Below are 23537 nucleotides of genomic sequence, written 5' to 3'. Positions count from 1 at the left end.
CGCGAATGATAGCGTCAATCAGCGAGCGTGCAGGATGATTATGGGTGGCGCACCGTGCATGTAGATAAACCGAATCTATTACGTAATGTCTGTTATGCAGTTTATGTAATGTTAGATTCGCATATCAAAAATATCATTTATCATCATAAAAATTAAAATAACGTTCATTGAATACAATTTGTTATTTTATTACTAAACTGACAAAAATTGGTTGTTTAAACTAATTTGTATAATTGTTCATCCATTGTATCAGGTAGTGTCAACAATTATTAAGTGCCACTAAAAAAGATTTATTCATGCCAACTATCAAAATTTTTCAATCAAGAATTATTTAATTTAACTAACGATTAGTTAAGCCAACTAATGTTTAGTTGAAAGTATCGTATTAAATATTTTAGTTGGATAAAATACATTTTACGTTTTTCAACAAATTTTTTTTCTCAGTTTAATAAAGCCAATTTGATATTGATACTGAGAATATTAGTGCTCTTGACATTGAGACGATTTTTGTGCGCCACCTTATATTAAAAACGAGTGACTCAGGCCAGTATAAATTGCTGGTTATTAATAAATAAGAAAAACCCATATGTACCATAGTACCGGTTCAAGCTTTGTACAAAGATCATAAATACTGGGAAAATTCCAAAGAGCACAATCCTGAAAGATACTTATTAAATATGCATTATCATATTTCCGTATCCATTTTAATATCGCATTGCAACATTGGCGAGTTATGCATGATTGATAATTTGCATCGCGCAATAAGTGTTATATATATCAACATGATAGTGTCTGGTCTCAAAACATTATCTCTTTTATTATAATATCTCATCTGGACATGAAAAATAATATAAACACATCAATTAAAATTTTCTGTCACAGTACAACGTAAAAATAACAGAAATTAGGTCTGATTTATACAGTTAAAAATAAGAGACTTTAATGTTTATAATTCTTCGAATAAATAAAATATTTTCTCCACGCGTCTTTTAATATTTGTTATATATCTTTTAAATACAACTTACGTTAAAGTATCATTTAAAACCAATAAAAAGGTATTAATAAAAACATTAATTTTACAGAAACCGACATTATAAAAATCCATATAATTGTAAAAAAAAATTAATCAAAGCGAAGAAAAATATCTATCAAAAACAAATTTTTTAATATCTCGTAGTTAAATCGGTCGGATGATGGCCCAAATGCCGCCCTCCGCAGAAGACAGAAACAACGAAGCCGTCATCTTTAATGGTAATTGCGTCTTCGGAGAAAGCTCTAGTCTGTACTTCCTCAGGAACGTAGCTAAACATGCTTTTATCTGCAACTGAGCCATTCTTTTTCCCACGCACATTCGCGGCCCCTCGCCGAAGGGAAGATAGGCAAATCTCTCGATGCTATGTTTTCTCTCCGAGCCAAATCTTTCGGGATCGAACACTGTAGGATTCTCCCAGTATCGGGAGTCTTCCTGCAAACCGCTGACGGATATCAAAATGTGCATTCCACGTGGCACATGACAAACGAGTCCATCGGATCCTCTCAAATCGGTTTCCTCTGTGCAAACTTTGTGCAGGAATCCCAAAGCGGGTAGGAGCCGCTGCGATTCGCTTAATACCTGATCCATGTACGTCATATCTTTCAAGGCGTCGTAAGTGATCACACCATCGTATTTGTTAAGCACAGACACCACCTCATCGCGTAATTTCTCCTGCACTTCTGGATGAGTGGCCAAATTAAAGCCGATGAAGCTTAAAGCGGTGCTGGAAGTCTCGTAGCCATCGATGAAAAACGACACCGCGTGAGACGTGATCATCTCCAGGTCAAATTTATCACCCTCTGTCCGTTCCAGATCGGCCATCAACTGGAGGAAATCATTTCTACGTGTCTCTTCCCTTCTTCTTTTTTCCATAATATCCGCAATTAGTGTTCTAAAAAAATGATCGGCCTTCTTTGGTAAGAATCTCACATTGAAGATTTTACTTAACGATGGCATAAAAAACACGAGGGTAAAATAATGTTGTTCCAAAAGTTTGTCTCGAGGAAAAATTTGCCCATTGTGTAGAAAGACTCGCTTTCTCTCTCGTCGTCGAAGCACAATCCGTCCACGCCAAAGCCGGCGCCGGTTACCACTTGCGCGGTGAATCTGGCGAACAAGTCCTTTAGCTCCAACTCTACTTTCCCGGTTTTGCCTAGCTTTTTCTCCAGATAACCCTCGAACTTCTCACACACTTGCTTGACGCTCTCGAGCAGGATTTTCAATCGCATGCTGGAGAACGCGTAAGTCAAGCGCTTTCTTCCGGTCACCCACTTGTCACCGTAGCTAAAAAAGGGATTGTTGGCCAGAAGAGGGTCCAATTTAGGATCGATTTTATGGCCGTTTTCGTGAAAATTCGAAAAACTTGTCTGCATCACTGTTTTCACCAGCTCCGCTTCGAGAACCATTAACGTTGGCGATGCAAAGTTGTAGATTCCTATCATACTGCGATTCCGATTAGCATTGTAGATCTTGCGACAGCACTCGGAGAAAGAGATCGTCATGTTGGCGACTTCCCAGAAATGACCGACGCCGGGCAAGGCGCCATCCGGGCAAGGTATTCCACGTTTTTGCCAGAATTTAAAATTTTTCGTCAGAAAGAAATAGAGAACAACCACAGCGATGAGAATCGAAAGCACGAGCGTGACGATCATCTCTGCTCTTGAGGAAGATTGAACTACACTGAATAGTCAACGTCTAAGCAACCTTCGTCGGACAACTGCTTCTCTCAAAACTAATTCCGCGAATGATAGCGTGAATCAATAAACATACCGGATGATAATGGGTGACGGACGTGTAGATAAACCAAACATATTATGTAATGTCTGTTATGCAGTTTATGTAATATTAGGTTCGCATGTCGAAAATGTTATTTATCACTATATAAAGATTAAAATAATGTCCACTGAATACAACTTGTTATTTTTATGTTATTAATAAAGCCAACTTGACATTGATACCAAGACTATTATTGCTCCATTGACACTGAGACGATTTTTGTGCGCCACTATATTAAAAGCTAGAACAAGTGCTGACGCTCGACGATGCCGGTAGCAATTGCTGGCTATTAATCAATAAAAAAACGAGCCAATATACCACAGTACGTTAAACCGTGTACGTCTAGTTTCAGCAACAAAATATTTGTTTATTAAAATTACGGAAATCTAATCAATCGCATCGTATACACTGCTATTGATTTATCGACACATACTGATAGCAAATAATGATAACAGAATATAGTATGTTTTTTATCAGATCTTAACGCCGCGATTATTATTCCGATAGCAAACTTGCAAGTTGTAATCGAATAAACCCCTCTATTTCAATTTCATTATTCGAATATTTCTATCGTCTCGTTTTAATACAATACAAAAATAATCCAAAATTTTCTTAATATGTTTAATATATATTTATTTATATTCTTTCTCCAACGACTGGAAAAAATAATTCAATCCATACAATTCTGAGAAAATGTTCGTTGACATTACGTAATAATAAAATTCACTTGGCAAAACTGAAAATCGCAATTCGAATTTAATTACTGTCTTGCAGCAGCGTTTGTTCACTGTTGTTAATTGGCGCTAACAATGTACTCGCTTTAGCTAAAGTGCGACGTAACGTTACATAAACTGCACAACAATACGTAATATCAAGTACGATCCAGCACGATCGTTGATACCACTACACTGTCACAACCCCAGTCACAGCAACAATGTGGTCAAGGCTATATCGACCAAGTGTCACTTGTCCGAGAGAAGTAACATGACCGTCGGGCTGATGTCCCTGATTATCGAGGCGCTTATAACTCTTTACTTTTAAATCGAATAATAACATTTACTTCGCCAGTGAATAATTAACAGTAAAAATTTTTTCAATCGACTTTACTATTATTTTTTTTAAATCGTCAAGACGTTTTGACCATGGGTTTTGGTCCTTCTAAATCGATTTAATTTTGATGCTTATATGTATAAGTATTTACAAGTAGCAAAAAGTGACAAAATAACGGAAAGCGTTTAACTTATACATTTTCCAGTATGCAACTGAAGATCCTGCTTGAAAGCGTCAAAAGGTGTGTGTGACATTCAAGAAATACAACGATGAAAAGCTGAGTAACGTCGCGAAAGCGGAGTTTGAGCTAAAGTCCTTGTTCTTCAGATACAACATCCAAGTAGTAGTCGCCGCTGTTTTCAGCATGAATGGATACTGTTTCGATGACGAGAAAAAAATATATCTTTCCAAAAACTCGGATAAACTATTTTCGAGCCGTTCACGCGAAACAAAATCATGTTCACTCTCGTATTTCTCATTCCATAATTGAACAAAATCTTTAAAATAAGTATCATTCCAAAGCGCATAGACCATTTTCTTTAGGGCGTTAATTGCGGATCTTATGGCACAAAGAAGAAAGAATGGAATATCTAGGAACAATTTTCTTCATTTAATGGCAGAACTGGAGCGAGTGGAGAGCAATAAATTCGACACCGAAATGTTAACAGAACAGGCACTGTCGTTCGTCATCGATGGCTAGGAGACCTCCAGCACTGTTATGAGTTTCACCGGCTCCCATTTGGCCAGTTATACGGAAACTATGCAGGAGAACAGGAGAAATTATGCGAAGAAGTGTTGTCCGTGCTTAACAGAAACGACGGTGAAATCACATATAAAGGTTTGAGCGAAATGACATATATGGACCAAGTCTTCAACAAATCGATGAGAATGGTACCCGCAGAAGTAGTCATAAAGAAATAATGTACAGATAAATTCGAACTAAAAATTCGGATAGAGTTATTTATCGCGAGCAACTCGGAATGGAGGTCCTGATACCGGTTTCAAGCTTTGCATAAAGATCCTCAATACTGGAAAAATCCCGAAAAGTACAATCTTGAAAGATTCTTATTAAATATGCATTATCATCTTTTTGTATTCGTTTTAATATCGCAACACTGACGAGTCATGCATGACTGATAACCTGCACCGCGAAATCATGCGCAATTTAAGTGTTATATCAACATGATAGTATCTCAAAATATTATCTCTTTTATTATAACAATATCTAATCTAGACATAAAAAATAATTTTAAACACATTAATTCAGAATTTCTTCACAGTACAACTTGAAACGAGATAACAACAAAAATTAGGTCTGATTTACCTATACAGTTAAAAACAAAAAGACTAATGTTTATAATTCCTCGAATAAATGAAATAATTTCTCAACGTTTATTAAGTTAGGTTAACTTTTAAATACAACTCATGTTAAATTAAGTATCATTTAAAACCAATAGAAAAATGTATTATTAAAAACATTAATCTTACAGAAACTGACATTACGAAAATCCATATAATTGTAAAAAAAAAGTAAAAACAAAGAAAAAATCTATTTAAAAAAATTTTTTTAGATATCTCGTAGTTAAATCGGTCGGATAATGGCCCAAAGGCCGCCCTCCGGAGCGGACAGGAAGGTCGAAGCCGTCATCTTTAATGGTACTTGTGTCTTCGGGGAAAGTTCTAGTCTGTACTTCCTCAGGAGCGTGGCCAAACATGCTTTCATCTGCAACTGAGCCATTCTCATTCCCACGCACATTCGCGGCCCCTCGCCGAAGGGAAGATAGGCAAATCTCTCGATGCTATGTTTTTTCTCCGGACCAAATCTATCGGGATCGAATACTGTAGGATCCTCCCAGTATCGGGAGTCTTCCTGCAAGCCGTTGACTGATATCATGATATGCATTCCACGTGGCACGTGACAAACGAGTCCGTCGGATCCTCTCAAATCGGTATCCTGCGTGCAAACCTTGTCCAGGAATCCCAAAGCGGGTAGGAGTCTCTGTGATTCGCTTAATACCTGATCCATATACGTCATATCTTTCAAGGCGTCGTAAGTGATCACACTATCGTATTTGTTAAGCACAGACACCACCTCGTCGCGTAATTTCTCCTGCACTTCTGGATGAGTGGCCAAATTGAAGCCGATGAAACTTAAAACAGTGCTGGAAGTCTCGTAGCCATCGATGAAAAACGACAGCGCGTGAGACGTGATCATTTCCAGGTCAAATTTATCACCTTCTGTTCGTTCCAGATCGGCCATTAACTGAAGAAAATCGTTTCTACGAGTCTCTTCCCTTCTTCTTTGCTCCATAATATCCGCAATTATTGTTCTAAAAAAATTATCGGCCTTCTTTGGTAAGAATCTCACATGGAAGATTTTACCTAATAATGGCATAAAAAACACGAGGGTGAAAACAATGTTGTTCCAAAAGGTTGGCTCAAGGAAGGATTTGCCCAATGTGTAGAAAGACTCGCTTTCTCTCTCGTCGTCGAAGCACAATCCGTCTACGCCGTAGCCAGCGCCAGTTACCACTTGCGCGGTGAATCTGGCGAACAAGTCCTTTAGCTCCAACTCTACTTTCCCGGTTTTGCCTAGCTTCTTCTCCAGATAACCCTCGAACTTCTCGCACACTTGCTTGACGCTCTCGAGCAGGATTTTCAATCGCATGCTGGAGAACGCGTAAGTCAAACGCTTTCTTCCGGTCACCCATTTATCACCGTACGTGAAGAAGGGGTTATTGGCCAGAAGAGGGTCCAATTTAGGATCGATTTTGAGGCCATTCTCGTGGAAATTCGAAAAACTTGTCTGCATCACTGTTTTCACTAGCTCCGGTTCGAGAACCATTAATGCTGGCGACGTGAAGTTGTATATTCCGACCATACTGTGATTCCGACTAGCATTGTAGATCTTGCGAATGCACACGGAGAAAGGGGTCGTCATGGTGGCGACATCCCAGAAGTGACCGACGCCAGGCAAGACCCCATCCGGGCAAGGTATTCCACGTTTTTGCCAGAATTTAAAATTTCTCGTCAGTAAGAAATAGAGAACAACCACAGCTATGAGAATCGATAGCACGAGCGTGACGATCATCTTTGATCTTGAGGAGGACTGAACTCTGCCGAACAGACAAGGTCTAAGTAACCTAGGTCGAACGACTATTAATGTCGACTGCTTCTCTCAAAACTAATTTCGTGAATGACAGCGTCAATCAGCGAGCATGTCGGATGATAATGGGTGGTGGACCGTGCGTGCGTACGTGCGTTGTGTGTGTGTGTAGATAAACCGAACCTATTACGTAATGTCTGTTATGTAATTTATGTAATGTTAGGTTCGCATATCAAAAATGTCATTTATCATCATAAAGATTAAAATAATGTTTATTGAATATAACTTGTTATTTTTATTACTAATAAAGCCAACTTGACATTGATATCGAGACTATTATTGCTCCATTGACATTGAGATGAATTTTGTGCGCCCTGTGTTAAAAGCTAGAACGAGTAACTCATGATAGTAGCAATTGCTGGCTATTAATCAATAAGAAAATGATCCATACATATATTATAGTTGAACTATGTTCGTTTAGTTTCAGCAACACAATAACTTTGTATTTATATACAGAAATAAAAAATTAGCATATCTGGAATCAAATAATTCTTCATAAAATGTTCTTTTACATTAATATTGTGATTTTTTTAGATTCTCAATTTAATAAGAAATTAAGAATTTAATTATCTTTACTATATCTTTGTATAAGATAAAAAAATTAATAACATTAAATGGTCTAACGTTCAACGAGCTTACGTCAAACGACTGTTATCAACTGCGACTGCTTATCTCCAAAGTAACTTCTAGATTCACAGCGTCAATCAACAAGCATTCTGGATAATGGTGACACAGGACGCGTATATAGATAATCCGAACATAATATTAAGTGTCTGTTATGCAGTTTACGTAATTTTACGTCGTATATGGAAACTGTCATTTATTTTCGTAAAGATTAAAAATAATCTCCATTGACTATAGATTTGCTATTTTTACATTATTAATAAAGTCAACTTGCCATTAATACTGGGACTATTATTGCTCCATTGACGTTAAGACAGTTGTGCGGTACCCTGTATTAAGAAATAGAACGAGTGACTGAGCAGTGCAATTGCTAGCTGTAATTTATAAGAAACGACCCATATACCAGTTAAACTGGATACGTTCAGTTTCAGCAACACAATGTCTGTTTAATAAATTTACGGAAATTTGATCTCTCATCATCGCAAACATGACACATCAATTTATCCATCGACATATATCGATAGCAAATAATGATAATAAAATGTAGCAACCGGTTTTCAATAGATAAAGTCAATATAAGGTCAATCTCGATAAGAAGCTCAAGTGATGCTCTTTTAACGTAATTATTTTTCCGATAGCAAACTTGCAAGTTGTCATCAAATATATGTAACGCTTGTGAACAAGCAAACAAGCAATAATTTAAACATTACGCAACTAATTCCAAAATAATCCCCTCAATTTCAATTTCACCATTCAAATATTTTTATTATTTCGATTTAATGCAATATAAAAATAAACAACAAATTTCCTAATATGTTTAATATATACTTCCTTATATTCTTCCTTCAATAATTGCGAGAATTAATTTAATCTATACAATTATGATAATGTTTCTTGATATGAAATATAAATAAAGTCCACTTAACGATACTTGAAACCGCCAATGCGAATTTTATTACTGCTTTGCAACCTCGCTCGTTCACTCGTTAATCGGCGCTATCAATGTACACTCGCTCCGACGATTCCGCTACATCGCAACCGGTCACAGCTGATCGTCAAGGCCACATCGATTTATCTGACCAAGTGTAATTTATTGACCGAGACAAACAACACGACCGTCGTGTTGGCGTTTCTGATTTTCGGGACTTATAGCTCTTTATTTTTATTTGACGCGAAATTACAAGTACTGGCAAAAACGTGGAGTTCTGTGCGTGGATGGAGCTTTGCCGGGGTTCGGTCACATGCTTGGGTCATATACTTGAGGACGGATGTCGCTGATTTCTATTGCAAGATTTATAAGGACAATAAAGGTCGAAATATGGTAGGGATCTACGAGTTGATGTCACCGTCGCTAATAATCCTCGAGCCGGAATTGGTGAAAACGGTGCAGCAGACCAATTTCGCTCTTATCATATACTCCATTTTTTCTTACCGGCGAAAAGTGGCAAAACAGCAGAAAACGCTTAACCTATGCATTTTCCAGTATGCGACTGAAGATCCTGCTTGAAAGCGTCAAACAGGTGTGCGCGACGTTGGAAAAATATATGGATAAAAAGCTGAATAACGCGAAGACTGAGTTCGAGCTGAAGTCCTTGTTCTCCAGACACACCGCCCAAGTAGTAACCGCCGCTGGTTTCGGCGTGGATGGATTGCTTCGATGACGAGAAAAAGAATATATCTTTCCAAAAAATCGGACAGTCATTTTCAAGCCGTCCACGCGAAATAAAATCGTAATCACTTTCATGTTCCTCATCCCGTCATTGAAGAAAATCATTAAAATGAGTTTTACTCCAAAGAGCGTCGATCATTTCTTCAGAACGTTGGTCGCGGATCTCATGGAGCAAAGGAGAAGAGATGGAATACCCAGGAACGATTTTCTTCAACTAATGGCCGAACTGGAGTGCGTGAAAGACGATAAATTCGACACTGAAATGATCACAGGACAAGCGATGTCGTTCTTTATCGATAGCTATGAGACTTCCAGCAGTGTTATGAGTTTCACTGGCTTCCATTTAGCCAGTCACCCAGAAATATAAGAGAAATTACGCGAAGAGATGGTGAAAGCACTTATAAAAATTTAAGGGACGTGACATACATGGATCAAGTCCTCAACGAATCGATGAGAATAATACCCGTAATAGTACTCATAAATCGTTATCGGCTCATGCTTTTTACAAAGATCCTCAATACTGAGAAAATCCCGAAGAGTCCTGAAAGATTAAACCCGGAAAGGAAACACAGCATCGAGAGATTCGTCTTTTTTCTCTTCGATAAAGGTTCGCGAATCTGCGTGGGGATGAGAATAACCCAGCTACAGATAAAGTCAACACCAAAAGGCGGTCTGTGGGTTTACTTTAAGCCTCTTGGAGCGCGAATATCTTCTTTCAAATTTTTTCCGAGCTTTCAACGTCATGAATAATTTTTTTATGTTCAAAGGAAAAGTTTCTTACTCTACAAAATGGAATTCTTTTCAAATTTAATCAGTTTCCATTACTGATGTCTCTATTTTTATACAAAAATAGAAAAAAAATACTTGGAATTTTATTCGTAGTATACTTTCTTATGCAAATATTATTATATTCTTAATTCAGCAAAAAAACAAGTAAGAATTTAATTGGATTTAATTACTTTTTATCTTTATGCAAAAATAAAAGATTAAGATATTAGTATCATATTATTCCATGTAAAAGGTGCTTTATATAAATATTGTAATTATAGTTCTTAATATAGCAAGAAAATAAGAACTGAAGCATTTTTGCTGTGTTTTTATATAAAAATAAAAAGTAAAATACTTGTGATTCTTTATAAAACGTTTTGGTACGATGTATGTAATTATAACAAGATCTACAAATTCTGATATTAATATTTTCTTAAAATATTGTTGAATTGTTTGATATATATTTAATATTCAAAATAAATCAAGTTTGCGCTATACAGCTAATTGTATAAATTATACGTAAGCAAAAATTGCACACACGGTACCTCGCTATATCATTACATACTTTAAAATACACCATATTCCGAAGATTAAGAAAAATATTTAGAATCGCATGCCCAAATACGGAAATCGCGATATTAGGTAAATGTATATTATTTTAAAATATCACATATACATCTTTCGTACGCGGAATTGTAACATGGCGCGAATGCTTTTTGCGCCCTAGACGCGATTGTCGAAGGAATCAATAGTTAAAAAATACACAAATAAATATCAAATAAATAAATTACTTACTCCTTACGTGTGTCAATGTCTACCAGATCTCCTCCTCCTCCTCCTCCTCCTGCTCTCATGTTCCATCCGTATTGATCTTTGCGGGTATTCGCGCAAACGCACTCGTGAACAGGTTAGCTACGATCTCCCGCGTATCAATCGCCAGAATATGACGATCGTGTGACACATTATTATATACTGCCAAACGCAATGTGTGCTTTGTCGCGGCTGAAGGTGACGCAAGAAAGATAAATCGCAGGAAGCAACGATCCGCTCGACAAATATTAAGCGTTCCACACATCAACGAACAAATCCTGCGCGACGAGAGAAAGACTAGTCACGCAGCCAACTTCACGTTAATCTCCCGCGAAACGACGTGAGTCAATATAATGACTAACTAATACGAAGTCGCGATTTGATATTGTGCAATATGTTTCGAATTACTCTCGCATAAAACCCGCAAGATGCATGTATTATTAAATTACGAATTACTATTAAAATGTGTATATATTGATATATGTATACAATTTTATATCACGGTATTCCGGTTTTTGTTTAAATTATCCGATCCGTCGATTCCGGAGACGCCTGGCAAATTAAATTCAAAACGAGAGAGATATTATCTTTTGATGTAAGTATACTTAACGTAAATATCTCAAGTTTATTAAAATATATTGCAATTATATTTATTTGTTTTCTAACGCTGGTAAATAAAAAACATACCATAAATTTTTGTATATTATTTTTGGGGAATCAAAATAGTGTTATATAATAATAATTTAATAATAACATTTCTTTATACTTTATATTATTTGTTTAAGAACATACGTATATATATATGTATTTGTGTGTTGTGTTACAGATTCGCGATGTGTTTCTTTATAATTATTACTAGCACGAGTATGAAAATGCAGCACGTACATTATTTGCAATACACATAATCTAAAATTTATATATTCAAAAATAAAAGTGCATCACAAACCAATAAAAAAGTATTTCAAGCAACAGTTTCTGTTGCAGTAACATCTCTTTTACTATTATATATATAAACATAAATGCAGTAATTAAAACTAATTAAATTTAAAGACAATCCCATTTTGTAAATACATAAATTTTTTTATTGAACATAAAAAATTATTTATGACGAAAAAGCTCAAAAAAAATTTAATAAAAGATATTCGTGCTCAAAGACGTCTAAAGTAGGCCCACAGACCACCTTTTGGTGTTGGTAGAATGGTTCCAGGAATCATCTTTAAAGGTATTTGCGTCCTCGGGGATAGTTCAATGCTGTACTTTTTCAGAATTCTAGCCAGACCTGCTTTTATCTGTAGCTGGGCCATTCTCATCCCCACGCAAATTCGCGGACCTTCGCCGAAGGGAAGATAAGCGAATCTCTCTATGTTGTGTTTCCTGTCCGAGCTGAATCTTTCAGGATTGTACTCTTCGGGATTTTCCCAGTATTCAGGATCAGTATGCAAAGCTTGTACCGGTATCATGATCTTCGTTCCGGGTTGCACGCGACAAATAACTCCATCCGAGCCTTTCAATTCAAATTCTTCCGTGCATCGTTTCTTTATGAGTACTATTACGGGTACCATTCTCATCGATTCGTTGAAGACTTGGTCCATGTATGTCATCTCCCTCAAACCTTCATACGTGATTTCACCGTCGTATTTGTTAAGCACGGACAATACCTCTTCGCGTAATTTCTCTTGTATTTCCGGATAACTGGCCAAATGGAAGCCAATAAAACTCATAACAGTGCTAGAGGTCTCATAGCCATCGATAAAGAACGACAGCGCTTGTCCCGTGAGCATTTCAGTGTCGAATTTTTTGCCCTCCGCTCTCTCCAGTTCGGTCATCAAATGAAGAAAATCGTTCCTAGGTATACCATCTTTTCTCCTATGACCCATGACATCCGCAACCAATGTCCTGAAGAAATGGTCTACGCTCTTCGGAATAAAACTCATTTTAAAAATTTTGTTCAACGATGGGATGAGGAATAGGAAAGTGAACATGATTTTGTTTCGCGTGGACGGCTGAAAAATGGCTTGTCCGAGTTTTCGGAAAGATATATCCTTTTTCTCGTCATCGAAACAGTATCCATCCACGCCGAAACCAGCGGCGGCTACTACTTGGGCGGTGTATCTGGAGAACAAGGACTTCAGCTCAAACTCCGCTTTCTCGACGTTACTCATCTTTCCATCTATATATTTCTCCATCGTCGCGCACACCAGTTTGACACTTTCCAGCAGGATTTTTAATCGCATACTAGAAAATGCATAGGTCAAATGCTTTCTGCTGTTTTGCCACTTGTCGCCGGTAAGACAAAATGGATTATATGATAAGAGCGGATCCACTTCGGGGTCGACATGAACGGTGTTCGCGGAGAAATTTAAGAAATTGGTCTGCAGCACTGTTTTCACCAATTCCGGCTCGAGGATTATCAGCGACGGTGACATCAACTCGTAAATCCCTACCATACTTCGACCTTTATTGTTCTTATAAATCTTGTTATAAAAATCAGCGGCATCCGTCCGCAAGCATATGACCGACAGCATGTGTCCGAACCCCGGCAGGGCTCCATCCATCCACGGAACTCCACGTCTTTGCCAGTACTTATAATTTCGCGTCAGATAATAGTAAAGGGCTATAAGCGCTCCGAGAATCAAAAATACCAGCACGATAGTCATGTTGCTATTCTCGAACGACAAGTGGCACTTGGTCAGATATACAGATGTTGCCTTAAACACGTATCAACTGCGACTGAGTGTGATGTAGCGGAATCGCTGAGGCGTACATTGATAGCGTCGATTAATGAGTGGACGAGCAAGGCTGCAAAGCAGTAATAAAATTCGCATTGGCGATATCTAGTGTTGCCAAGTAAATTTTATTATCTTATTTACTTTATTATATTATTATTTAATGTCAACAAGCATTTTTTCAAATCTGTACAACATAAATAAATTTTTGATAATCATTGAAAAAAAAATACAGGAAATATATATTAAACGGATTAAAATAATTTGGAATTATTTTTATATTGACTACGTTTACACGGCCTGATTTGCGCCGAAGTTATAACAACGATGTTATAACCCTTGCCGCGATTCGGTCACATATGCTGTCGTTGATCTGCATGAAGACAAACGCGTGAAGACCTCGGCGATTTCTGTTACAATATCTATAAGAATAAGAAGGGTCGCAGCATGATCGGGATTTACCAACTTACGTCGTTAATGATTCTCGAGTCGGAGTTGATGAAAGTCGTGTAACGGCTAATTAATATAAAGTCGCGATTTGATATTGTGCGATATATTTCAAACTAGTATATAAATATTCTGGCATAAATCTCGCAAGGTGCATGTATTATTAGCAAATTACTATTAAAATGTATATTGATATGTGTATACAACTGTATATCACGACATTCTGGTTTTTATTTAAATTATCCGATCCGTCGATTCCGGAAACGCCTGGCAAATTAAATTCAAAACAGGAGAGGTACTTGATGTAAATATACTTGATATCTCAAGTTTATTAAAATATATACTGCGATCATATTTATTTGTTTTCTAACGCTGATAAATAAGCAACATACCATAAATTTTTGTATATTATTTTTGAGGAATTAAAATAGTTATATAATAATAGTTGAAATATACTTGATATCTCAAGTTTATTAAAATATATACTGCGATCATATTTATTTGTTTTCTAACGCTGATAAATAAGCAACATACCATAAATTTTTGTATATTATTTTTGAGGAATTAAAATAGTTATATAATAATAGTTTAATAATATTTGTTTATATTTTATATTATTTGTTTAAGCATGTGAATATAAATGTATTTGTGTGTTTTACAGATTTGCGATGTGTTTCTTCATAATTATTACTAGCACGAGTATGAAAGTGTAGCACGTACATTATTTGCAACACACATAATCTACAATTTATATATTCAAAAATAAAAGTGCATCACAAATCAATAAAAAAGTATTTAAAATTGAGCAACAGTTTCTGTTGCAGTAACATCTCTTTTACTATTGTATAAACATAAATGCAGTAATTAAAACTAATTAAATTTGAAGACAATCCCATTTTGTAAATACATAATTTTTTTTATTGAACATAAAAAATTATTTATGACGAAAAAACTCGGAAAAAATTTAAAAGAAGATATTCGTGCTCAAAGACGTCTAAAGTAGGACCACAGACCACCTTTTGGTGTTGGTAGAAGGGTTCCAGAAATCATCTTTAAAGGTATTTGCGTCCTCGGGGATAGTTCCATGCTGTACTTTTTCAGAATTGTAGTCAGACCTGCCTTTATCTGTAGCTGGGCCATTCTCATCCCCACGCAGATTCGCGGACCTTCGCCGAAGGGAAGATAGGCGAATCTCTCGATGCTGTGTTTCCTGTCCGAGCTGAATCTTTCAGGATTGAACTCTTCGGGATTTTCCCAATATTCAGGATCTGTATGCAAAGCTTGTACCGGTATCATGATCTCCGTTTTGGGTTGCACGCGACAGACAACTCCATCCGAGCCTTTCAATTCAAAGTCTTCCGTGCATCGTTTCTTCAAGACAAATCCGGGTAACATTCTCATCGATTCGTTGAAGACTTGGTCCATGTATGTCATCTCCCTCAAACCTTCATATGTGATTTCACCGTCGTATCTGTTAAGCACGGACAATACCTCTTCGCGTAATTTCTCCTGTATTTCTGGATGACTGGCCAAATGGAAGCCGATGAAACTCATAACAGTGCTAGATGTCTCATAGCCATCGAGTACGAACGACATCGCTTGTCCCGTGAGCATTTCAGTGTCGAATTTTTTGCCCTCCGCTCTCTCCAGTTCGGCCATCAAATGGAGAAAATCGTTCCTAGGTATTCCATCTTTTCTCCTTTGCTCCATGAGATCCGCAACCAATGTCCTAAAGAAATGGTCTACGCTCTTTGGAATAAAACTCATTTTAAAGATCTTGTTCAACGATGGGATGAAAATTAGGAAAGCGAACATGATTTTGTTTCGTGTGGACGGCTGAAAAATGGCTTGTCCGAGTTTTCGGAAAGATATATCCTTTTTCTCGTCATCGAAACAGTATCCATCCACGCCGAAACCAGCGGCGGCTACTACTTGGGCGGTGTATCTGGAGAACAAGGACTTCAGCTCAAACTCCGCTTTCTCGACGTTACTCATCTTTTCATCTATATATTTCTCCATCGTCGCGCACACTAGTTTGACACTTTCTAGCAGGATTTTTAATCGCATACTAGAAAATGCCCAGGTTAAACGCTTTCTGCTGTTTTGCCACTTCTCGCCGGAAAGAACAAAGGGATTGTATGACACGAGCGGATCCACTTCGGGGTCGGTATCAATGGTGTTCTCGGCGAAACTTGAGAAATTGGTTTGCAGCACCGTTTTTACCAATTCCGGCTCAAGGACCATCAACGACGGCGACATGAAATCATAAATCCCGATCATGCTGCGACCCTTGTTATCCTTGTAAATCTTGCTACAGAAATCGCCGATGTTCGTTTTCATGCAGATCAGCGACAGCATGTGTCCGAACCCCGGCAGGGCTCCATCCATGCACGGAACTCCACGTTTTTGCCAATAGTTGTAATTTCGCGTCAGATAATAGTAAAGAGCTATAAGCGCTCCGAGAATCAAAGACACCAGCACGACGGTCATGTTGCTATTCTCGAACGACAAGTGGCACTTGGTCAGATAAACAGATGTTGCCTTGACCACGTATCAACTATGACTGATTGTGATGTAGCAGAATCGCTAAGGCGTACATTGATAGCGTCGATTAACGTGTGGACGAGGGAGGCTGTAAAGCAGTAATAAAATTCGCATTGGCGATTTCTAGTGTTGCCAAGTGAATTTTATTATCTTATTTACTTTATTATATTATTATGTAATGTCAACGCATTTTTTCAAATCTGTACAGAATAAATTAATTTTTCATAATCATTGAAAAAAGAATATAAGAATTATATATTAAACTGTTAAACGGATTAAAATAATTTTGAATTATTTTTATATTGACTACGTTTACACGGCCTGATTTTCGCCGAAGTTATAACATCGATGTAATAACCTTTGCCTGGGTTCGGTCATATGCTGTCGTTGATCTGCATGAAGACAAACCTCGGCGATTTCTGTTACAATATCCATAAGAATAAGAAGGGTCGCAGCATGATTGGGATTTACCAACTTACGTCGCCGTCGTTAATGATTCTCGAGCCGGAGTTGGTAAAAGTCGTGTAATGGCTAATTAATATAAAGTCGCGATTTGATATTGTGCGATATATTTCAAACTACTATGTAAATACTCTCGCATAAATCCCGCGAGGTGCATGTATTATTAGCGAATTACTATTAAAATGTATATTGATATGTGTATACAATTGTATATCAAGACATTCTAGTTTTTATTTAAATTATCCGATCCGTCGATTCCGGAAACACCTAACAAATTAAATTCAAAACAGGAGAGGCACTTGATGTAAATATACTTGATATCTCAAGTTTATTAAAATATATACTGCGATCATATTTATTTGTTTTCTAACGCTGGTAAATAAACAACATACCATAAATTTTTGTATATTATTTTTGAGGAATTAAAATGGTTATATAATAATAGTTTAATAATAACATTTGTTTATATTTTATATTATTTGTTTAAGCATATGTATATATATGTATTTGTGTGTTTTACAGATTTGCGATGCGTTTCTTCATAATTATTACTAGCACGAGTATGAAAGTGTAGCACGTACATTATTTGCAACACACATAATCTACAATTTATATATTCAAAAATAAAAATGCATCACAAACCAATAAAAAAGTATTTCAAGCAACAGTTTCTGTTGCAGTAACATCTCTTTTACTATTATATAAACATAAATGCAGTAATTAAAACTAATTAAATTTGAAGACAACCCCATTTTGTAAATACAGAAATTTTTTTTATTAAACATAAAAAATTATTTATGCAATAAAAGCTCCGAAAAAATTTAAAAGAAGATATTCGTGCTCAAAGGCGTCTAAAGTAGGCCCATAGACCACCTTTTGGTGTTGGTAGAAGGGTTCCGGGAATCATCTTCAAAGGTTTTTGCGTCCTCGGGGATAGTTCCATGCTGTACTTTTTCAGAATTGTAGCCAGACCTGCCTTTATCTGTAGCTGGGCCATTCTCATCCCCACGCAGATTCGCGGACCTTCGCCGAAGGGAAGATAGGCGAATCTCTCGATGCTGTGTTTCCTGTCCGAGCTGAATCTTTCAGGATTGTACTCTTCGGGATTTTCCCAGTATTGAGGATCCTTGTGAAAAGCTTGAACCGGTATCATGATCGCAGTTCTGGGTTGCACGCGACAGACAACTCCATCCGAGCCTTTCAATTCAAATTCTTCCGTGCATCGTTTCTTCAAGATCAATCCTGCGGGTACCATTCTCATCGATTCGTTGAAGACTTGGTCCATGTATGTCATCTCCCTCAAACCTTCATATGTGATTTCACCGTCGTATCTGTTAAGCACGGACAACACTTCTTCGCGTAATTTCTCCTGTATTTTTGGATAACTGGCCAAATAGAAGCCGGTGAAACTCATAACAGTGCTAGAAGTCTCATAGCCATCGAGTACGAACGACATCGCTTGTCCCGTGAGCATTTCAGTGTCGAAATTCTTGCCCTCCGCTCTCTCCAGTTCGGCCATCAAATGGAGAAAATCGTTCCTAGGTATTCCATCTTTTCTCCTTTGCTCCATGAGATCCGCAACCAATGTCCTGAAGAAATGGTCTACGCTCTTTGGAATAAAATTCATTTTAATGATTTTGTTTAACGATGGAATAAAGACCATGAGAGCGAACATAATTTTATTTCGTGTGGACGGTTCAAAAATGGCTTGTCCAAGTTTTCGGAAAGATATATCCTTTTTCTCGTCATCGAAACAGTATCCATCCACGCCGAAACCAGCGGCGGCTACTACTTGGGCGGTGTATCTGGAGAACAAGGACTTCAGCTCAAACTCCGCTTTCTCGACGTTACTTATCTTTCCATCTATATATTTCTCCATCGTCGCGCACACTAGTTTGACACTTTCTAGCAGTATTTTTAATCGCATACTAGAAAATGCCCATGTCAAACGCTTTCTACTGTTTAGCCACTTCTCGCCGGAAAGAATAAAGGGATTGTATGACACGAGCGGATCCACTTCGGGGTCGGTATCAATGGCGTTCTCGGCGAAACTTGAGAAATTGGTTTGCAGCACCGTTTTCACCAATTCCGGCTCAAGGACTATCAACGACGGCGACATGAAATCATAAATCCCGATCATGCTGCGACCCTTGTTATCCTTGTAAATCTTGCTACAGAAATCGCCGATGTTCGTTTTCATGCAGATCAGCGACAGCATGTGTCCGAACCCCGGCAGGGCTCCATCCATGCACGGAACTCCACGTTTTTGCCAGTAGTTGTAATTTCGCGTCAGATAATAGTAAAGGACTATAAGCGCTCCGAGAATCAAAGACACCAGCACGACGGTCATGTTGCTATTCTCGAACGACAAGTGGCACTTGGTCAAATAAACAGATGTTGCCTTGACCACGTATCAACTGTGACTGATTGTGATGTAGCGGAATCGCTGAGGCGTACATTGATAGCGTCGATTAACGTGTGGACGAGGGAGGCTGCAAAGCAGTAATAAAATTCGCATTGGCGATTTCTAGTGTTGCCAAGTGAATTTTATTATCTTATTTACTTTATTATATTATTATGTAATGTCAACGCATTTTTCAAATCTATCAGAATAAATTAATTTTTTATAATCATTAAAAAAAGAGTATAAGAAATATATGTTAAACTGTTAAACAGATTAAAATAATTTTCAATTATTTTTTACACGGCCTGATTTATGCCGAAGTTATAACATCGATGTTATAACTTCGGCATAAATCGAGCCGGGTAAACGTAGTCATTGTCTTAAAATGAGGTAGTAAAATTATTTTGATGATAATATAAGGATAGAGAAAATTGTTCTGGAATTTAGTTGCGCAATGTTTACGTTATTGCTTGTTCAAGCGAGGTATATATTTTATTACAACTCGCAAACTTCCTATCAGAATGATAATCACGGCGCGCGGCGTCAATAAAGTATCACTGAGGCTACTGTTGTTATTATTATCATTAATCATCATTGTTATTATTATTATTATTATTTCAAATATAAAAACAACCGAGCTATTGTTTTTTTTCAGTTTACATCAGAACCGGTTTGCATTCCTAGAAAACAGAAAAAAAACAATGCTAGTTCTGGCAGTGTACATATATATATATTTGAACACAGCCCAAGTCACTTGTCATCCGAGAGAAGCAATGACCGTTGTGCTGGTGTCTTTGATTCTCGGAGCGCTTATAGCCCTCTATTTCTACTTGACGCGAAATTACAAATACTGGCAAAACCGTGGTGTTCCGTGCATGGATGGACCCTTGCCGGGGTTCGGACACATGCTGTCGGTAATCTGCATGAAGACAAACCTCGGCGATTTCTGTTACAATATCTACAAAAATAACAAGGGTCGCAGCATGATCGGGATTTACCAACTTACGTCGCCGTCGTTGATGATTATCGAGCCGGAGTTAGTGAAAACGGTGCTGAAAACCAATTTCTCCAGTTTCTCTGAAAACACCATCAATATTGACTATGAAGTGGATCCGCTCGCGTCATATCATCCCTTCGTTCTTTCCGGCGAGAAGTGGCAAAACAGCAGAAAACGCTTGACCTGGGCATTTTCCAATACGCGACTGAAGATCCTGCTAAAAAGCGTCAAACAGGTGTGCGCGACGTTAGAGAAATATATCGATGGAAAACTGAGCAACGTCACGAAGACGGAGTTTGAACTAAAGTCCTTGTTCTCCAGATACACCGCTCAAGTAGTAGCCGCTGCTGGTTTCGGCGTAGATGGACACTGCTTCGATGACGAGAAAAAAGAGATGTCTTTCCGAGAAATCGGAGAATCTATTTTTGAGCCGTCCACACGAAATAAAATTATGTTCGCTCTCGTGTTCCTTATTCCATCGTTAAACAAAATCATTAAAATGAGAGTCATTTCAAAGCGCGTCGAACATTTCTTCAGGACGTTGGTTGCAGATCTCATGGAGCAAAGGAGAAGGGATGGAATACCCAGGGCTGATTTTCTCCATTTAATGGCCGAACGGGAACGGGCGGAGGGCGATAAATTCGACACTGAAATGCTCACGGGACAGGCGATGTCGTTCTTCATCGGTGGCTACGAGACCTCCACTGTTATGAGTTTCATCGGCTTCCATCTGGCCAGTCATCCTAAAATACAGGAGAAATTACGCGAAGAGGTGGTGACCGTGCTTGACAGATACGACGATGAAATCACTTATGAAGGTTTAAAGGAGATGACATACATGGACCAGGTTTTCAACGAATCGATGAGAATAGTACCTGCAGGAGTACTCATGAAGAAACGATGCACGCAGGAAACCGAATTGAAAGGCTCGGATGGTGTTGTCTGTCGCGTGCAAACCGGAACGGAGGTCCTGATACCGGTTCAAGCTTTGCAAAACGATCCGCAATACTGGGAAAATCCTGATGAGTACAATCCTGAAAGATTCAACCCGGACAGAAAACGCAGCATCGAGACATTCGCCTTTCTTCCCTTTAGCGAAGGTCCGCGATTTTGTGTGGGGATGAGAATGGCTCAGCTACAGATGAAGGCAGGTCTGGCTGTAATTCTGAGAAAATATAGCATGGAACTATCCCCGAGGACGCAAATACCTTTAAAGATGATTCCTGGAGCCATTTTATCAACACCAAAAGGTGGTCTGTGGGTTTATTTTCGGTATCTTTAAACACGAATATCTTCTTTCAAATTTTTTCCAAGCTTTTAGCTTAGAAACTTATGAATGATTTCCTCATGTACGAAGAAAAAATTTCTGTCTTTACAAAAAATAAAATTCTCTTCAAATTTTATCAGTTTTCATGATTGTTATTTTTTTAATACAGAAATAGAAAAGATACTTGTAATTATATGTTTGTTTGTAATGCAAATTCTTATGCAAATATTATAAGCTCTTAATTTAGCAAGAAAATAAGTAAAATTTAACTATAATGTTTAGTTTCTTTGTATATTTATACAAAAATAAGAGATTAGAATATTTGAAATTATATTATTCTTTATAAAATGTGTTTTATATAAATGTGATTATATAGTTTTCAATATAGTAAGAAAGTCAGAATATAGTCATCTTTACTTTGTCTTTATATAAGAATAAACAGATAAAATACTTGAAATCTTGCAATTCTTTATAGAACGTTTTTTTGTATGAATTACGTTATTGTAATAAGATCTATAAATTTCTGAATTTAACATTTTTTTGAATTGTTTAATTGTTAGAAATATATTCATAATAAATCAAGTCTGAGCTACGACTAATTGTCAATTACTTAGTTAAAAATTGCACATGCAGGTATCTCCATCACTACTATCGTGATATCTATACTTTAAAATGCAACATATTCCAAAGACCGAGAAAAATATGAAAAATTGCACGTCCAAATACAGAAATCATTTTGTAAATATTATTTTAAATATTTTAAAATAATAAAAGATACACATGCATTTTTCGCACGCTGTGTTACAAAACTGAGGCGCGTGCCATTTGCGCTTCGGATCATTTCAAGGTTAAGAAATACATGAATAGATAGCGAATAAATCACTTACCCGTCGGTGCTCCATCATCACTCGATGCCTCCCAGATCTGCTTTCTCTGCTCCTCCTCCTTCTCTTCCTCCTCCTGCTCTCAAAGTCCCATGTCCCATCCGTGTTGATCTTTGACGGCACTCGCACAAACGCACTCGTGAACGCATTCGTACCTCGTACTTATTATTCGCCAGAATGACAATCGTGTTGTCGCAGCTGAAGATGACGCAAGGAAGATGGATCGCAGGAAGCAACGATCCGTTCGACAAAAATTAATTAAGCGTCCCACGCGTCACACGTCCCGATTCCCGAACGAATCCTGCGCGACGCGGACGCGACAGCGACAGGAACAATTGTGAAGTCACGCGGCCAACTTCATGTTAATCCGTTTAATCTCCCGCGTGACAACGTAAGTCGATGTAATGGCTAATTAATATGAAGTCGCGATTTGATATTGTATAATTGTGCGATATATTTGCGAATTACTTTTGCATAAATCCTACGCGAGGTGTATGTATTATTATCGAATTATTATTAAACTGCATATCGATATACGGTCTTCCAGTTTTCGTTTGAATTATTCGTCGATTCCGGAAACGGCCGGCAAGTTAAATTAAAAAAACGCGAGAAATATACTTGATATAAAATCTTAATCAAGTACAATATTAATTATCTTTTAGCCTTTTGATTCATATTTTAAATGCACAAATTACTTGCATAGTGTCGCCTCAATTTATGAATAATTTACGTTAATACCGGGAACTAATTAATTATTAATTCGTTACGATATGTACAATATAAATTTCGCATTTGTCGTAAACAGGCTAGCAGCTATCTATGATTCCACGCGTATTATTCTCCATTTGTTGTTAAAAGATATTTAACATGAAAATAATTTGCGCGTATGTCAAGCAACTGTATAAAATAT

The 23537-nt window shown here is 37.4% G+C and overlaps 6 protein-coding genes and 3 pseudogenes across 6 annotated transcripts in view; 3 read left to right on the top strand and 6 right to left on the bottom strand.

Annotated features, from left to right (window-relative positions):
- LOC139815943 (uncharacterized protein C1orf50 homolog) overlaps nucleotides 1–11164 on the bottom strand; it is a 37193-nt gene extending 26029 nt beyond the window's left edge. The window contains exon 1 of the mRNA XM_071783227.1: nucleotides 10882–11164. The gene's annotated coding sequence lies outside the window, so the exon portion shown is untranslated. The remainder of the gene's footprint in view (nucleotides 1–10881) is intronic.
- On the bottom strand, nucleotides 117–4636 carry LOC139815928 (probable cytochrome P450 6a13; annotated as a pseudogene).
- LOC139816287 (cytochrome P450 6a2-like) lies at nucleotides 4030–4978 on the top strand (annotated as a pseudogene).
- LOC139815925 (probable cytochrome P450 6a13) lies at nucleotides 5053–7070 on the bottom strand. The gene has a single exon (XM_071783197.1). It carries the CDS (start codon nucleotides 6948–6950, stop codon nucleotides 5442–5444), a length of 1509 nt encoding a protein of 502 aa, XP_071639298.1. The 5' UTR covers nucleotides 6951–7070; the 3' UTR covers nucleotides 5053–5441.
- On the top strand, nucleotides 7091–10251 carry LOC139816286 (cytochrome P450 6a2-like; annotated as a pseudogene).
- Nucleotides 11165–11619: 455 nt separating the features above from the next.
- Nucleotides 11620–14515, bottom strand: LOC139815927 (cytochrome P450 6a2-like). The gene has a single exon (XM_071783200.1). The coding sequence runs from the start codon at nucleotides 13551–13553 to the stop codon at nucleotides 12045–12047; it is 1509 nt and encodes a 502-aa protein (XP_071639301.1). The 5' UTR covers nucleotides 13554–14515; the 3' UTR covers nucleotides 11620–12044.
- A 140-nt stretch (nucleotides 14516–14655) lies between these two features.
- Nucleotides 14656–16643, bottom strand: LOC139815929 (cytochrome P450 6a2-like). The gene has a single exon (XM_071783201.1). The coding sequence runs from the start codon at nucleotides 16557–16559 to the stop codon at nucleotides 15054–15056; it is 1506 nt and encodes a 501-aa protein (XP_071639302.1). The 5' UTR covers nucleotides 16560–16643; the 3' UTR covers nucleotides 14656–15053.
- Nucleotides 16644–17402: 759 nt separating this feature from the next.
- Nucleotides 17403–19514, bottom strand: LOC139815926 (cytochrome P450 6a2-like). The gene has a single exon (XM_071783199.1). The coding sequence runs from the start codon at nucleotides 19423–19425 to the stop codon at nucleotides 17917–17919; it is 1509 nt and encodes a 502-aa protein (XP_071639300.1). The 5' UTR covers nucleotides 19426–19514; the 3' UTR covers nucleotides 17403–17916.
- Nucleotides 19515–20225: 711 nt separating this feature from the next.
- Nucleotides 20226–21877, top strand: LOC139816044 (cytochrome P450 6a2-like). The gene has a single exon (XM_071783336.1). The coding sequence runs from the start codon at nucleotides 20253–20255 to the stop codon at nucleotides 21756–21758; it is 1506 nt and encodes a 501-aa protein (XP_071639437.1). The 5' UTR covers nucleotides 20226–20252; the 3' UTR covers nucleotides 21759–21877.
- Nucleotides 21878–23537: the final 1660 nt, after the last annotated feature.

Source organism: Temnothorax longispinosus, chromosome 7 (genome assembly GCF_030848805.1).
Source record: "Temnothorax longispinosus isolate EJ_2023e chromosome 7, Tlon_JGU_v1, whole genome shotgun sequence".
NCBI classification, from domain to species: Eukaryota; Metazoa; Arthropoda; class Insecta; order Hymenoptera; family Formicidae; genus Temnothorax; species Temnothorax longispinosus.
Note: the sequence above shows the minus strand (reverse complement) of the source record. Positions and strands in the feature narration are given on the sequence as shown.

Coding starts and splice junctions, on each gene's coding strand:
- LOC139815925 (XM_071783197.1), bottom strand. CDS start 6,950: ATGATCGTCACGCTCGTGCTATCGATTCTCATAGCTGTGGTTGTTCTC.
- LOC139815927 (XM_071783200.1), bottom strand. CDS start 13,553: ATGACTATCGTGCTGGTATTTTTGATTCTCGGAGCGCTTATAGCCCTT.
- LOC139815929 (XM_071783201.1), bottom strand. CDS start 16,559: ATGACCGTCGTGCTGGTGTCTTTGATTCTCGGAGCGCTTATAGCTCTT.
- LOC139815926 (XM_071783199.1), bottom strand. CDS start 19,425: ATGACCGTCGTGCTGGTGTCTTTGATTCTCGGAGCGCTTATAGTCCTT.
- LOC139816044 (XM_071783336.1), top strand. CDS start 20,253: ATGACCGTTGTGCTGGTGTCTTTGATTCTCGGAGCGCTTATAGCCCTC.